Source organism: Lupinus angustifolius, chromosome LG01 (genome assembly GCF_001865875.1).
Source record: "Lupinus angustifolius cultivar Tanjil chromosome LG01, LupAngTanjil_v1.0, whole genome shotgun sequence".
Taxonomy (NCBI): Eukaryota; Viridiplantae; Streptophyta; class Magnoliopsida; order Fabales; family Fabaceae; genus Lupinus; species Lupinus angustifolius.
Window position 1 is genome coordinate 36,411,041 of NC_032009.1, and position 17,221 is coordinate 36,428,261.

Sequence of the window (17,221 nt, forward strand, 5' to 3'; positions counted from 1 at the left end):
AATGGTAGGAGGCATGAAAAAGATTTCTTGATGAATCAAGAAAGATGAAAGAAAAGAATATTATTTATTGAATATTGCATAGAATGATAACAAAATTACATTGAATCATTTATATAAAAGATTGAAAAACTAACTATCCTAACTAAACTAATTAACCAACTAACAAATGCTCAAGTATTTTAACATGTCACATTCAAGAGCGATTTCTTAAGCAAATATTGTTGAATATGTCAAATCTCCACTTTCTACCTGGCGTACTATAACAAGTGTTGTTGATTATCAATTTATCATAATAGTATTATTTGATAAAATAGTATTGTAAATGCATTATTTATTATATCAAATACTTCCTCCATATATATCAAATACATCCAACAACACAAAACATACACATATACACATATATACAAACAAATTCAACAACTTCAAACACATTTAATAACACGTATGTAAGCAATACCACTATATATATATATATATGTGATTATTAGTTTATTTCAGTATATTCAATTCAAATAAAGTTGCAATTGTACTATGTTTTTTTTTGTTATTGTTGAATGATCTCCTTCATGAATTACATAATATAATAGTAGCAATCATTTTAGTTGTTTTGGCAAGGGCACTACAATCTAAATACATAGTTATAATCTAAATAATAGTATAACTCCTTCAAGAAAAAAAAATAGCATATTTGCCAAAACCTAGAGAATAATTTCTTCATGTCAGGGTACTTGTTCGCATTATCATGAAGAAATGATTCCAAACAATATATTTTTTCTTCAATACGATTTATTTTGATCAACAACCAATGACACCTATAAATAATATACAGTACCATTAGAAAACGTTAAGCACACTACATTCTAGACAAAATAAATTATGTTTACAAAAAATGCTCACCTAGTATTGTAAACTATAATTAATAACTCTTTATGAGATTTTTTTGAAAAATATGAGCTATATATTGTAATTGTCTCCCTTTTGTTTTTTCTACCAAGAGTTTTATCCATCAATAAAAATATGTCCTTTGCAAGGACAAGAACATTACCATTTTTTTATATTTGACAAAATTTTCATACAAATATCTAAAATATAATTATACTGGTCAATTACCAACACTATAGTAAAACCAATTGGAAAATTAAATAAAAAATGTAGTACATTTGTGAAATAATAGTTGAGTGATTGCCGAAATTGGCTCTAATATCACTTGTTAGTTGTAGAGAAAGATAAAAATGATAGTTGAACATAGAAGGATAATATCTTAGATGAAGACAACATATATTACATAGAACAATAATATTTGGAGGAGTAATTTTAGTGGGTTGAAAGGAGTAACATAGATACTTTCTTTTGCTCAAACACCCTTCGTTATATAACACATTACATTTTATTTCATAACTCCTATTTATAGGATTATCACAGCCTAAAGGAGTCTCATGAAGTTTCTACAGAATTTGTCTAGAACTCTCTAAATACAAGCTAAATGTTATGTATTGCTACTTGCTTGTAAAATTCTCTAGATAATTATGGAATATTTCATCAATTAGCAAAGCCATTATAGAAAATCTTAAGTACCTACCATATAGATAAGTTGTGATGTGAACACTTTGCAATTAGATGTTTGAATTTATCTCATGCTCCCATAATATCTCTTGCTTCCATTGAGAAAATTTTGGGACATTAATTTGCAATTCCATTGATTTAGATGGTGGAAAATATTTGGATAAGAACTATATAGTCAATTCTTCACATGTAATGCTTTCTACAAATGTGGATGATAATCAGCCAAGCCATATCTGATGTGTTGGGTTTTGGACTCTCTCATAATATATAGAGAAAGACTCAGTTGTTATAAGCCTACTTGCGTCACTTAATCTATAGATTAGGGGTTCGAAGGCAATAGAGAACACTCAGTTAGGCAAGAGAGACAATTAAAAAGTGGGAGAGAAGAAAACTCAATCTTGTTGAAACTCATAACAGTAGTGGTAGATTTGCTATTGCGTCTTCATTCACCATTTGATTAGGGATAAATTTGGACATCAGTTTCATCGTTGGACAAGTTAGAAGTCAACTAAGGTGGGAGAAATCATGTAATCACAATAGCAAATTTTACTGGTTTTTCTGCTACTCTTTGTTCTTGTTTTCAAGCTATTGCTCTATTGTTTACTTACTGTGAAGCACAATTTGTGATGTATTTTGATGTACTCCTATTTTGATTATAGTGGAACTTAGTTGATTATCTTGTGCCCATAGTTTTTACTTTTGATGTTGGAAATGTTTTCCACATTAAAATCTTGTCCTCTATGTGATTTTTGTTGTTATCATTATTTATTATTGCTCCTCAAAGATTCTTACAAGTTTGGGAAATTATTATCCACTACATATACTCTGTTAGAGTTGTTATTATGTTGAATTTCTCATGAGAGTTGTATCAGAGCTTTTCTGGCTTGCAATTATTTGACTTGCTTGAAAGGTGGAGGCAAATGCAAATAGGATGATATGTTTGAATGATATTAATTATCACTTGTGGAAAAGTAAAATTAAAGAATTTTTATTTGTGAAGAGTTTGCATCTTCTTGTGTTTTCTACTGAGAAGCCAAAGCCCAATTGAAGTTTTTGACATCAATAGGTTTGTGGTTTCATTTGGTAGTATAAATAAAACAATGTTTACAATAACATTGCTAATGAGGAAAATGCAAAATCCTTATGGAAAATATTGTATCTTTGTATGCTTCTAAATTATGGAATAATAAATTATATTTGTTGAATTCATTGATGATTTCGAGGTACAAGGAGTGGACTTATATTTCAAATCACTTGAATGATTTTCAAGGGCTCCAAAATCAAAGTCATAAATAAGTATTAAGTTTGATGATGACGTGTTAGGACTATGGCCTTTGAATACTCCACCAGATTTTTGGAAAACATTTTGGATTTCAATTACAAACTCGGCCCTTGATGGTGGTATCTATTTACAAAGCATAAAGGGAAGTATTCTTAATGAGAATATTAGAAGGAAGGCACATGCACTTCATCTCATTCTAAGGTGTTTGCCACTAAAAATAATAGGAGAATTCAAAGAAAGGAACTAAAAGGTAATAGAGAAAAAAGCAAAAGTAAGTACAAGTCTAAATACAACAATGTGGAGTGTCACTATTATCACATAACATGGCAGATACAAAAGAATTGATTTCAATGGATAAGGGAGAACAATGACAAGAAAGCAAAGCAAAAAGATAAAAACAATGGTGATGATGATCGTGTTAGTACTGCTAATTATGATGATCTTATTGTTCTTTGTGACCTAATTCAGTTAATCTTGTTTCAGATGAGAGCGTGTGGATAATTGATAGTGATGTTACATTGTATGTTACACCAAGGAAGGAGTTATTCATATTTTAGACTTTTGGTGATTTTGAAGTGTTGAAGATGAGTGATGATAGCATGTCAAAGGTAGTTGGTATTGGTAATGTTTTTTTATATACCAACATAGGATTGTAGTTGTTGCTTAGAGGAGTTAAACATACTCCAAATATTTGCTTCAATTTGATCTCTATGAAGATGTTTGATGATGGTATCTATGATAATCATTTTGGTTCGTGAAAATGGAAACTCACTAGCGGTAATTTGGTTTTGGCTAGAGGGAAGAAAATTACTAAATTGTATTGGACAAAAGATTTGGTTGCTAAAGACTGCGTGAATGTCATGGATATGGAGACTTCTTTGTGGCGCCCCAGGCTATTAGTGAAATAAGGTTGAATTGTATAGCTAAAAGTATGTGCTTCCGAGATTGAAGAGTTAGAGAGATGTTCTCATTGCATGGATGGTAAGCAGAACAAAATATCCTTTAGAAGCGTAATTCCTCAAGGAATTCAGATTTGCTTGAATTGGTGCATTTTGATGTTTGTGGCCCATTGAATGTAAAGTTTTTTGGTGGTGCACTTTACTTTGTTACTTTTGTTGATGATTGTTCCATGAAAATTTGAGTATATGTTTTGAAGACAAAGGACCAGCTTCTGGAGAAGATCAAACAATTTGAGGTTTTGGTTGAGACACATTTAGGCAAGAAGCTGAAATTCATTTATAGTGACAATAGTGGTGAATATTGGGGATCGTTTCATGTTTATTGCAAGCAGTAAGGTATTAGGCATGAGAAGATTGACTCTTCAACTTAATGGTTTAGTAGAGAAAATGAACAAGACTTTATTTGAAAGAGTTAGGTGTATACTTTTTGAATCAAAATTATCTAAGCATTTCTGGGTTGTGACTTTGTATATGGAAGTGCTTGTTAATAATCTTAGTCCTACAATTGCTTAGAATGTTGAGGTATCATTCAAGATTGGGTTTGGCAAGAATGTCAGGTATGATCATTTGCGAGTCTTCGGTTGTAAGACATTTTTGCATGTTCCAAAGGATGAGATATCCAAGTTGGATACGATAACAAGACATAGCATCTTTATGAGTTATGGTGGAGATGAATTTGGCTACAAGTTGTATTATCTTGTTGAGAAAAAGGTTGTTAGAAGACGTGATATGACATTCGTGAAAGACCGAATTGATGATATTGATAAGATGAAGAAGAATACACCTAGGGAAGATAATAGTTTGTCTGATATTGATCCATTTAGGACACATGTAGATGATGTGAATATATTTGAGAATAACATTCAGAATGATGAGCAACATGATTATGTATGTGATTAGCAGCTCGAAGATAAGTAAGATGTTCCCATTGATAATGTTCAAGAGGAAGATGGGATGTCACAATGAGAATCTTGGTGATGCTCATGAACCACCTCAAGTTCAACCTTGGACGTACAATAGGTAGAGGAAACCATCTACTAGGTACTCTTCTATGACTATGTTGTGGTAATATATAGAGGAAAACCTGAATATTATCACGAGGCTATAGAGAATGAACAAAAAATAAGTGATTGTATACAATACAATAAGAAATGAAGTCCTTGTATGATATTCACACTTTTAACTTGGTGAAATTTCCAAAAGGCAAGAAGGTTTTGTGAAACATGTGGATTTATAGGGTGAACCAAGAAATTAATTTTGCATTTCTGGGGTATAAAGTTAGATTAGTGGTTAAAGGTTTCAAACAAAAAAAGAGTGTTGCTTTTAATGATATATTTCTCCCGTGGTGAAGATGTCATCCATTAGAGTCATGTTGAGTTTGGTTGCTACTCTAGATTTGGAGGTAGAACAAATGGATGTAAAAGCTATTTTCCTACATGGTGATTTGGAGGAAGATATTTGCATGAAGAAACCTGATGATTTTCTTGTTGAAGGCAAAGAAGGCTATGTGTGTAGGCTAAGAAAGAGACTATATTATTTGAAGTAGGCTCCACGATAATGGTACATGAAATTTGAGTCTATTATGTATGAGCAAGGGTACAAGACTACTTCTACTCATTGTGTCTTTAGTAAAATGTTTGTTGATTATAATTTCATCATTTTGTTATTGTATGTTGATGACATGTTTATTGTTGGGGAAAATGTTTCCATGGTTGACAGGTTAAAGAAGGAAGTGGGTGAGTCATTCTCCATGAAAGATATGAGAGTTTTTAAGCATATTCTTGGTATAAGAATCATGTGAGATAGACATGAAAATAAACTTTGGCTATCACAGGAACACTATATTAAAAGAACGTTATAGAAGTTCTAGATGGAAAATGTTAAGGATGTAAGCACTCTTCTTGCTACTCATTTTAATTTGAGTGTTAAGCAAAGTCCTTCAAATGAATCTGAAAAATCAAATATACAATGTGTTCCTTATGCATTGTTGTGAACAGTTTGATGTATAATGGTGTGTATAAGAGTACTAGATATTGCACATGATGTTGGTACAATTAGTAGATTTTTATCAAATCCTAATATAGAGCATTGGAATGGTGTGAAATGGATTTTAAGGTATCTTTTTTGTACTACTGAATTGCGGCTTTTTTTGGAGATGATTACCCTACTATGTGGGTTAAACTGATTCTAATATGGATGGAGATATTGATTCTAGAAAGTCCATTTCAAGGTACTTGATTAAGTTTGCAAGGAAATTTTTGGCATGGCAATCTAGATCGAAGAAGTGCGTCTCATTATCCACTAGTGAGACAGAGTTCATTGTTATTAAAGAAGTGTGTAATGAGTTGCTTTGGATAAAGAAATTCTTGCAAGAGCTTGGTTTTGTCCAACATAAATACTTGTTATTTTATTATAGTCAAAGTGTTATTCATCTTGAGAAGAATTTAACTTTTCATTCTAGGTCCAAACACATTGATATGAGACATCATTGGGTATGTGATGCATTGGATTATAGGTTGTCTAGAATTGGTTAAGGTTCATACATATGATAATGGTCCTAATATGATGACTAATGTTTTACCAAGGAGGAAGTTTGAAACTTGTTATGAGATCGCATATTTGGAGGTCATCTCCACATAGTTGTGAGGGAGAGGTTTGTTGGGTTTTGGGCTCCCTTCCTATGTGGAGAAAGACCAATTGTTATAAGCTCACTTTCACCACTTAACCTAGGGGTTAGGGGTCAGATTAGGCAAGAGAGGCAATAGAAAAGTAAGAGGAAGAGAAGAGAAATTAATCTCGCTAGAACCCAAAGCACTTGTGGTAGATTCGCTATTGCTTCATTCATTGTAGGATCGGGGATAAACTTGGAACTTTTAGTATATCATTCAGAATGGTTGAATCAGTTAGAAGTCATCTGAGGTGGAAGAAAGTGTGTAATCACAATAGTTGTTTTTACTAGTTTTTCTACCACTTTTTGTTCTGTTTTGTGTGCTTATTGAAGTAGGATAATATTGGAATGTGTGTGGAATCTCAACCATTCTTAGTTCTCTTGCTTCTTTTCTTAATTTGCCTTCAATTCTTTCTATGTTTGTTTCATAATAATCAACATTATGTGAAGAAAATTTATTAAGCATAAATATACATGATATAATTATTTTTGTATTCTTCATTTTATAGTTATTTTAGAATAATATGCATGATCATGGGAAAAGAGTTCAAATCAATGGATTAAAATATAGAAAGCAAAGATATAACCAGAAGTTCTCAAGCAGGATTACTATAACTACTAGAAAAATTCTTGATAATTGCACCACTTTTAGAACCTTCATTATCGAAACATTGTTATATCCATTGTTCATCGTTTGACAATATTCAGGTTTTTGTCAAACCTACGAATTGAGCTTAGAAGTAAACCATAAGATATAATTGTCACATGATTGGTTATATTATGGTCCAAAGTGTATATATCTCTGGAATAAATTCCAGGAGAAGGTAGGTAGAGTATATATTAAAGGAGAACCAAGCCAAACTCTAGGTTCTATATTACAGATATAAACAACAACCAAAATTTGCAGAGACCGATTACATTTACAACTGTTCAAGCTTAAGACGTATATATAATATATCACTTTTTGAAAACAAAATTCGGATTTGGAATGCAACAAAAGAACTTTCAACTAGGACAGCCTAAGTAAAACATGGTTTGAATCATATATTCAAAGCAAGACTATGACTTATAAAAAGACAATCAAGAAGCACTCAACATGGTATTGCATGCACATAAGCAAAAGAGGTTCATGCTTTTAACATCATCCTTGTTAACAACATGCTGAGTAACAATAAATTGTTTCTTCCATTTAAAACTTTGAAGGTGCATATGGGTGTATTAACCAATCTGCCACAGAATAAAAATTTTGCATGGCTATTTCAATTTCAAAGTACAAGTCTAAATTGCACCTATAGAACAGATTCAAGTTCAGAGTATTGACTGGGAGAGAAACTGCACAAAACACTACGGCTACACAAACTATTTCAACCTTAATGGACTTAGCATTTTATCAAATAAATCATACATCATCCGAGAAGGGAGGGCATATGCTATCCCAAAAAGTGTCACTTGTTGTGATTAGTAAGAAAAATACTTAACTGTTAAAATTTGAAATTAAATGCACCTTTTTCCACCAACCGCAGCAAGTGACACATAGAGTAGTACACTTTTTGGGACAACAGATGTACTCCCATCTGAGAAAGCAATTCAAAGGGAGATACTAATTATTCACGAGACCTTCATATTAGACATGGTTTTTCCCCATTATATTAAATGAAGTCAAATCAGGTTATAATGTACATGAAGTTCAAATACAAAAAGGTAAAATTTGAACTTTGAAGCAATTACTAACAAGAAAAGCAGTTAATTGACAGAGCTATGATGCAGAAAAAGGGCTGGTGTTCAATGATGCTTGATCTAACCATTAGTTAGTCCAATAACAGCAAGACACTGGTCACTCAGCAGTTAATGAAAATGGCTTGATCTCATCCTTCAAGTCAGAAATATGCCAACCCTGAATCCGCAGTCAGAAATATAACAGAAACACACTCCATTACGGAAAGAAACTCTATTAACAAACAACTTGCCTATAAAATTGGGTGTGTGTAGCTACATATACCTTCTGGTTTCTACCATAAGTACAAAAAAATCTAAATCAAGTGTAAGAAAGAAAGAGTAAGAGCAAAAAACCACAGAGAAAGATAAAAGCAGACCTTGAACTATTATGTAAGAAAACACAGCAGCTGTAAAAAACAATGACAGCATAGGAAATAAGCTCCACAATGTGTGTGAGAGAGAGACAGAAAGAAAAAGCAGGTATCAAATCCTTATGCAACGCAACTCAGTAAAGAGGGAAGCACAGGTAATAATCTTTATTCAACCCATCTCAACACCATAGTAACTACCATAACATCAGAAATTAAATAATAATTATAAACCCAAAACGAAATGTAATGACATCATTATGAAAAAGGAAAGCAGTGCTACATATCCAACTTAGACTAATTTCAATATAATAACGAAAGGCAGTAGAAAACTTAAAGCAAATCAAATTTCAGCGACAACTAGTCATCTCTTCTAACATTGTCAATTATTTTTTGCCATAATTTTGAAACCTCCTATTAAAAAGGTTTCTAATCAGAAGGAAAAAAATTACAAATACCAGGTCTTTCACATTAATGCCACACCATCTGAATGATCCAACGATGTTTAGGCTGCTGAACTAATATTTCCATCATCGGCAACCTCCTTTTCCATTTCTTTGACAGCTCTAATCAGGGCCCTGCTGATGCCCTTGAGATGCAAACCATTCTCTTTCATTTCCTCTTGCAGCTTTTCCGCAGTCTCCCAATCCAAAGCCTTCAAGCAAAGAGACTGAATCAACTTCTCGTATTCATCAGCAGTGGGGCGGACACCAAAATCCTTCATCTCAGTCAATAACTTCAAAGCCTCATCAAACTGCTCCAATTTGCAATATCCACGAATTATTGTGTGGTACATCACAGGGGTTAACTTAACATGCTTCTTCTTGGCCTCCTCCAAGATCTTCTTAGCCTCATCCAACTCACCACCATTTGAATAACCACTCATCAGAACAGCATAAGTGTACAAATCTGGTTTCAAACCTCTACTTTCCAACAGCCTCAGCATCTCTATAGCTTGTACCATTTTCCCAGCTTTGGCATACTCGGTAATAACAAAATTGAAAACACCATTTCCCGGAGGTGGACCGTCCACAGTCATTTTCAAAATCAACTCCTTGGCCGTATCAACATCTTTAATCCTACACAAGGCTTGGATAACAGCCGAAAATGACTTCATCGAATGTTTCTTCTCATCCCCAGGGATACCATTCAATATCTCCAAAGCTAATCTTACATTCTCATTTTCTTCAAAACTTTCACCAACCGGTTTTAACTTCCTAGCTACCGGCTTCCCATTCAAACGTACAGTTTTACTTTGTTGACAAAGTTTAGCTATCAAAAAACTAACTGAAGACATAGGTACCTGCTTCCCTTTCTCTTTCGCAGCCAAATATACCAAATGGGCTTGTTTCACCCTTCCACCCTTACTAAACCAAGATATTATCTTCCCAACTTTCTCATCATCAGGGATGATTTCTGCATCAATCATCTTTTGACAAAGAGACCAAGCCTGATCGAAATCCTTCCGCCTGCAAAGAGCTTCAATTGTAAAGTAATAACTATCCGCATTCGGCACACATTGAAACAACTCAAATTTATCAAACACCTCATGTGCAGTCCTTCCCTTCCCCAATTTCGAGAAGGACACTATCACTTCATTAAGGATATCCGTGTTAAGAGCGCGAACACCATCCCCAGCGATATCCTTAACAAAATCCCAAAGAGAGTAAATCAATTTCTCCCTTAAAACACCGCCGCCACTGCATACATTCGAAACAAGCGATTCCACAACAGGGACAGTGACATCAAACGACTCATTCTTATCCAAAGCCCACTTTATAAACCTGATTAGATTATAACCCGAAACATTCGATGTTTGGAGTAATTTGATGACAAAATCTTGATCGAGAGTGAAACCAATTGAATCAAGTGATGACTCCAAATCAGCATCGTTGCTCTGGAGAAGAGATTCAACCTTCTCCAACTCTTCCGCATTGATCTCGTGCAGCTTCTCTTCTTCTCCTTCTACTTCTACTTCAATCTCATCGGATTCCACGTCAGCGGTGGTGACGTCATCGATGACGGAGGCGAGGGGTAGATCGGTAATTTGGGAGAAGAAGCGTGAATGAGGGAAAAGTGGTGAAGGTGGGTGAAGGAGTGTGTTAGGGTTATTGGGAATTATTCGGGGTGATGAAACGACGTAGCTTCGGAGGGTGGCAAAAGCCTGTCTTGCAAGGAGCCATCTACGCATGGTGATTGGTCGGTGAGGGAGATAATGGTCACAGCCGCGTGAGGGATGAAGGAAAGGGACGATGAGGGTTTTTAGTTCAGAAGGGTTTTTGAGAGGACAAAGAAGACGGACCAACACTAACTCAAACGCACCGTTTTATCCATTTTATTCAAGATGGGCTCATTAGCCTATGCACTCAATTTTCAATATCAGACAAATAAGGGTGATTATCTTGAAATGTTTATTCTTACCTATTCTTAAATATTGATCTTATAATATTTTTTTAATTCAAATATTGTTCCATTTTCGAAGGCTAACCTAATTTGATTGGTGATTGTGTTAGTTTTTTAACTTGAATTGAGTCTTTGATTGATTAAATATAATGTATATTTCACACTAAAACGACCACAATCTTCATTACCATGACCACAATCATAGTAACCAAAATAGTAATTATCATCACGAATACAAATGCAATTAACACAGTGGATATATGATTGTGATATTCTAAAGTATTACTAGGAGCAAGATAACTTACAGAAATATACAAACATGATTGTGAAAGTTGGCTCGAACCAACCAGTTTAACCGAGAATCGGCCACCAGACTAGTCCAAGTCACATGTTAGATCATTTATGCTACAGAGCTAGTAAGAACCGACATGGCTCAGTCTAGTTACATGAAAATCGGTGACTCAGTTAGTTCTTCATTGAGCCGGTGAGTCACCTTTTTAAAAAAAATGTTAAACTTAAAACGATCTCATATAGGTATAGTCACTATGCTCATACCTCAATAGTTATTGACCTCCTTCATAGTATAAAGTAAGCAAACATTCTTACTACGTAATTTTATTTGGTTCTCTTCATTGTTGAAAATGATATTTATGTAGTAGTTGAACAATAATAGTTATGGTAAGATATATAACTTGATAAAACAAAATATGACTAAGGACATATGGTTGAGAATTTTTAAACTTGAATGACTGATAACAACAAGAAAAAATATTGAAATTGACATCTCAAACTAATTTACTACTTTTGATTGATGGACATTTGCTAAATATGTGGGATGACCTATCTTGCCATAGGTTAAAATGACCACTTTTCTAGAAATATTTTAAAATTGATGGAACTACTAATCAATCATTTATGAGAATTAAAAAATTGTCTAATACATATGATTACTCATGTTTAGGTTGATTAGTTTTTTTATTTTCTAAATTGTAAAAAATCAAATTTCTATCCATGTGGCATATCCTATAACTATGAAGTGAGTAGAATGCATGGGAGTGGAAAAAATAATATTTTTTTATGGATTACCATAATTAATGGAAAAATACTTTTCTTAAATATATAGAAAGGGGTTGATACAATACAATGTCACGTCAAATAATGTATAGAATGGTACATTTTATAGTATGAGCATTTAGAAGATCGAATCATTTTTTTCTTTTTCGATTTTTACAATATTCTTTCATTTGAGATGAAAAAAACAGTAATCGAACTTAGAATTTCAAAAAAAAAAACATTGGCCGTGAAACATTAGTAATACATAACCACACGCTGAGGACAGATATTCCAGATATAACCCATAGTTTTAGTTTTTTTGAATATACACATAACCCATAGTTTTTGGTTTATTTAATATATAGCCCATAGTTTTGGTTGCAAAACTATGATTCTTTGAGCCCAGCTAAGCCAATAAAATTTGAAATTAATAGAGTAGTAATATTTTTAATGCCACCTTTCCCACTAGTAGTTGATTAACTTTTAATGCCACCTTTCCCACTAGTTTTACTTTTTACTATTGATGCTAATAATCAAATTGCTTAGAAACATATTTCACATTTTAATCATTTATTCTATAAATATCTTATAGTTTGTGTTATTTGAATTAACAAATAGATCTGAACTAATATCTTATATCTTAATGTGGAGTATGTTTTTAACTTACGTAAATCTAATCCTTATATATTAATTCTTATTTTTTATTACTTTTATTCACACTTTATATACTTTTTTTATTTTACGTCAGTGTCAATAATTTTTCTTTCTTTATTTTTTCTTTTAAAAAGTATTATAAAAATTCATTATGATTGTTTGGTTCCACCGTAAATATAAAAATTCATTATGATAGTTTCGTTCCACCGTAAGTATAAAAATTCATTATGATTGTTTGGTTCCACCGTAAATCACATCATTAATCAATCACTCGGCACAGTCCGATTATGATCGAGTCCGAATAAGGTCAGGTCTGATTGGGTTTAGAGTCGGGTTCGGGTTCAAAAAGAGACATGGTCAATATTTAAGGTCGGGTAGGGACCAAGCATGAACTGACTCGTCTTGTTCCAAGATCACTCGCTCATCATGTATGTGTTTCTATTTAAATATGTATAGAGTAATGATACTCTTGTGGTCGAAAATATCATTTATTCTTTAATTTTTCCATAATATATACATGATTAATAATACATATACATATATCATTTTGTTTATCATACTATAAATAGTATTGAGAAGTCTTTATCTAAAATGAGTATGCATTATATTTAATCGGGTCTAGAGTTGAGTCGAGTTTAAAGGCTGACTCATTCACTATTTAAGGTTATGTTAGCTTCAGGTCTAGGTTTGGGTTCAAAAAAGTAGTCCGACCAATATTTAGGGCCGAGTAAGAACAAACGTTAATTCATCTCAACCAGGTCCATGCTCATCCCTAGCTATTAAGATGCTTGAATCAGCTAAGTCAATACTTTTTTGTTTTAGGATACAAAAACAACATTATTTTAGGATAAAATAAATGATTATTTCAAACTTTAATTATTTATCTAAGCTTCAAACTTATTTGTATGTTTTTTATTATGACTAAAGAGTGAAACTTATGTTATTGGAGAATGTTTTTAAGTTTTTTGTAACATTTTTTATAGTATAACCAAAGTATCTTTCACTTTATTGTAAGGATTAATTTTTTGAATGAGAATCCTCTTATTTTAAGAGTAAGTTTTTTAAACTTATTTTTTATTATAGTCATCAATTTTAGGGAAATTCAATGGTTTAGACATATTCATTGATTCAGATCATTAAATTTCCCTAGAATTGATGGTCAGAATGAGAAGTAAGTTTAAACTAATTTCTTTTATTCTTTTGAGGTATATGATTGATTCTTTCAACAAATATCAATATCATAAATTGTATTATTGATTTTTTAATCTTCTGAAAATCTGGTAGAGCCTTATTCAAGTATCTAAAACTTTCTTTGTAAAAAAATATTGTTTAATTAGTGTCATATGTGATTATTATATGAGAGAAAAACAATATTACTATATCATTCATATTTTATCATTATCAACTCTCTAATTATATATTAAATGAAGTTAACCGATCGAACATGTTTTGGGGCAGTAGTTACCTTCCCTAGGGCTACTATTAGGGACACTAATATATATATATATAGTGTCCTTTCATCCTTGTTGGCCACAGTGACACATTCAACTTGTACACTCCTTTATTACAACACAACACAACACAGATCTGTGATTCCTTTCATTTTCACTATCAACAATGAAAATGGAAGTTGTTGATGGCACATTTCTGAACACTATTCTCCTTCTCTTCACAACCATTATCATTTCAAAACTCATCCTTTCATTCATTCTTCCTAAATCAAATAAAAACCTTCCTCCATTAGTACCAGCATACCCTTTATTCGGTGGTCTTCACCGTTTCATGAAAGGTCCAATTTTGATGCTAAATGATGTATATCCTAAACTGGGTAGTGTCTTTACATTGAAATTGTTTCATAAAAATATCACCTTTTTGATTGGGCCTGAGGTTTCTTCACATTTTTTTAAGGCACAAGAAACTGATATGAGTCAACAAGAAGTGTATCAGTTTAATGTACCTACTTTTGGACCTGGTGTTGTATTTGATGTTGATTATTCTATAAGACAGGAACAGTTTAGGTTTTTCACTGAAGCTTTGAGGGTTAATAAGCTTAAAAGCTATGTGGATCAGATGGTTGTTGAAGCTCATGTAAGATTTTTTCTTTTTTTTTCTTTTTTATCTCATCAATCTGGATTTGTTGTCTTCTTTTCTTGTTGTTCATTTGCTTCTGTTTTACTTTAATCCTTAAATAAATCATTGAAAGAGAAAGAGAGAGAATTGAAGTATAATCTATGTATAAGGATCTAAAATTGTTCCTATGTTTATCTGTCTTTTTTATAAGATCAAAACAAAAGATGGTTTTTAACAATTCTATGTATAAGGATCTAAAATAGTCGGGTCTATGGACGATAGATGTAAGCAGCGAAATATGAAGAGGTTGTTTTTAGGATTTGAACTATGACCTCCAGATCACAATTTACGTGTTTTGGCGGCTCACCCTCGATTCATACCTAATTAATAAGAGAGGTGATATGTGAAAATGAGGTAACACAGATGTTGTAAAGAGATCAAAATATTATATAGATTTGATACAAATGAGTATATTAATTCCTATTGTTATTGTACAACATTAAAAGACAATTAAATAGGAATGATTTTGTGACTTGTTGGAGACAGTGCTTTGGACCAAGTTTGTGAATGGTTAGGTTTGTGTGATTTGGAATATGTACTTTTTCTGTTTAATTTTGAAACACATGATGCCTTGATATTTAGTCATACTTTGATGAATTAAATGCTGTACTATTACTATTGTACAACATATATTTCTATTGATTTGTGAAAATGGCAAATGCTATATTGGATTTGTGTGTTATTGTGTTCCATTTTGCTTTTTATTTATGATTTGTTCTTCCATATCATGTGATGTAATAATGGTAAGGGGGATTCAGTGAACATGTTGTTAAACCATTATTAGAAAATCAATAGCTGTGTGAGGCTCAGATTTTGGTGTAACTGGCTCTTGAAGTAGGGAAGAAACTTCCCATATATATAATGCGCCAATTATCATTATTTGGAAGATTTGAAGCATTTCTCTTATCTTATTTGGTGGATTTGTTTAGATGGATCAAATGACTCCTTAGAATCATTCTAAATGGCATGTTTTTATTTTGATAAGCCGGAGAAGTTTTTCAATTTCAGTTAGACCAGACATGCTTTAATTGTAATCCTTGGTTGAGATGGCGTCAAATTGGGCATTTCAGTGTTCATTTATGTTGTTAATAGTGATCCATCCCTATTTTGACAACTTCTTCATAGCTTTGATTTTTACTCAAAAGTACTTGTACTTTATTTATAAAGCGTAAAGTTGTTTGGAAAATTGTTGGGATTTGTTGTAGATGTAACTTACTCATTGGCAATAAGGACTATTATTTCCCAATTTGTATTACAGGACTACTTCTCAAAGTGGGGAGCAAGTGGTGAGGTTGATTTGAAGTATGAGCTTGAGCATCTGATCATCTTGACAGCTAGTAGATGTCTCTTGGGGCATGAAGTTCGTGACAAACTCTTCGGTGATGTCTCAGCTTTGTTCCATGACCTTGACAATGGCATGCTTCCAATCAGTGTTCTTTTCCCATACTTGCCAATCCCAGCTCACCGCCGCCGTGACAATGCACGAAAGAAGCTTGCTGAAATCTTTGCAAACATCATAACTTCTCGCAAAAATACCGGTAAATCAGAGGATGACATGCTGCAATGCTTTATCGACTCAAAATACAAAGACGGCCGTCCAACAACAGAAACTGAAGTCACTGGACTTCTCATCGCTGCTCTTTTCGCAGGACAGCACACAAGTTCAATTACCTCGACTTGGACCGGAGCGTATCTCTTAAGTAACAAGCAGTACCTTTCTGCTGTTGTGGATGAACAGAAGAAATTGATCGAGAAGCATGGGGATAGAGTTGATCACGATGTGTTGGCTGAAATGGATGTACTGTACAGGTGCATTAAAGAAGCCTTGAGACTCCACCCTCCATTGATTATGCTGTTGAGAAGCTCACACAGCGATTTTAGCGTCAAAACACGAGAGGGGAAAGAATATGATATTCCGAAGGGTCATATAGTTGCTACATCACCTGCTTTTGCTAACAGGCTTGGTCACATTTTCAAGGATCCGAATAGATATGATCCGGATAGATTTGCTGTAGGGAGGGAAGAAGATAAGGTTGCCGGAGCATTCTCATACATTTCATTTGGAGGTGGCAGACATGGATGCCTTGGGGAGCCTTTTGCATATCTGCAGATAAAAGCAATATGGACTCATTTGCTAAGGAATTTTGAACTGGAATTGGTGTCACCTTTCCCTGAGATTGATTGGAATGCGATGGTTGTCGGAGTGAAAGGAAAAGTTATGGTCCGGTACAAGCGGAGGGAGCTTTCTGTTAACCAATAAAAAGTGTGTCTCAATGCACGAGGCTCCTACCTAGTAGAGTCAAGGGAAGGTAGATGTATGCAACCTAACCTCCAGTAAGACCACAAAATGTTTCACCGTTTTGCATGGTTTCATTTTTAAGCAGTTCTTGTTAATCTTGTTTGTTAAACTTGGTAATCCAAG

The 17,221-nt window shown here is 33.2% G+C and overlaps 2 protein-coding genes across 3 annotated transcripts; one reads left to right on the top strand and one right to left on the bottom strand.

Moving 5' to 3' along the window:
• Positions 8,768-10,849, bottom strand: LOC109325254 (pentatricopeptide repeat-containing protein At3g02650, mitochondrial). Of its 2 annotated transcripts, XM_019557514.1 has the most exons (2): positions 10,550-10,846; positions 8,768-10,486 (listed from the first exon to the last, which is right to left on the bottom strand). In XM_019557514.1, the coding sequence occupies exons 1-2, from the start codon at positions 10,748-10,750 to the stop codon at positions 9,065-9,067; spliced, it is 1,623 nt and encodes a 540-aa protein (XP_019413059.1). In that variant the 5' UTR covers positions 10,751-10,846; the 3' UTR covers positions 8,768-9,064. The 2 variants fall into 2 exon arrangements, with proteins under 2 accessions (XP_019413059.1, XP_019413049.1); XM_019557504.1 differs by having other exon boundaries at positions 8,768-10,849.
• Positions 14,191-17,087, top strand: LOC109325265 (obtusifoliol 14-alpha demethylase-like). The gene is made up of 2 exons (XM_019557526.1): positions 14,191-14,757; positions 16,058-17,087. Exons 1-2 carry the CDS (start codon positions 14,287-14,289, stop codon positions 17,057-17,059), a joined length of 1,473 nt encoding a protein of 490 aa, XP_019413071.1. The 5' UTR covers positions 14,191-14,286; the 3' UTR covers positions 17,060-17,087.

Coding starts and splice junctions, on each gene's coding strand:
- LOC109325254 (XM_019557504.1), bottom strand. CDS start 10,750: ATGCGTAGATGGCTCCTTGCAAGACAGGCTTTTGCCACCCTCCGAAGC.
- LOC109325265 (XM_019557526.1), top strand. CDS start 14,287: ATGAAAATGGAAGTTGTTGATGGCACATTTCTGAACACTATTCTCCTT. Junction 14,758..16,057: donor AGATGGTTGTTGAAGCTCAT/GTAAGATTTTTT, acceptor TTTGTATTACAG/GACTACTTCTCAAAGTGGGG.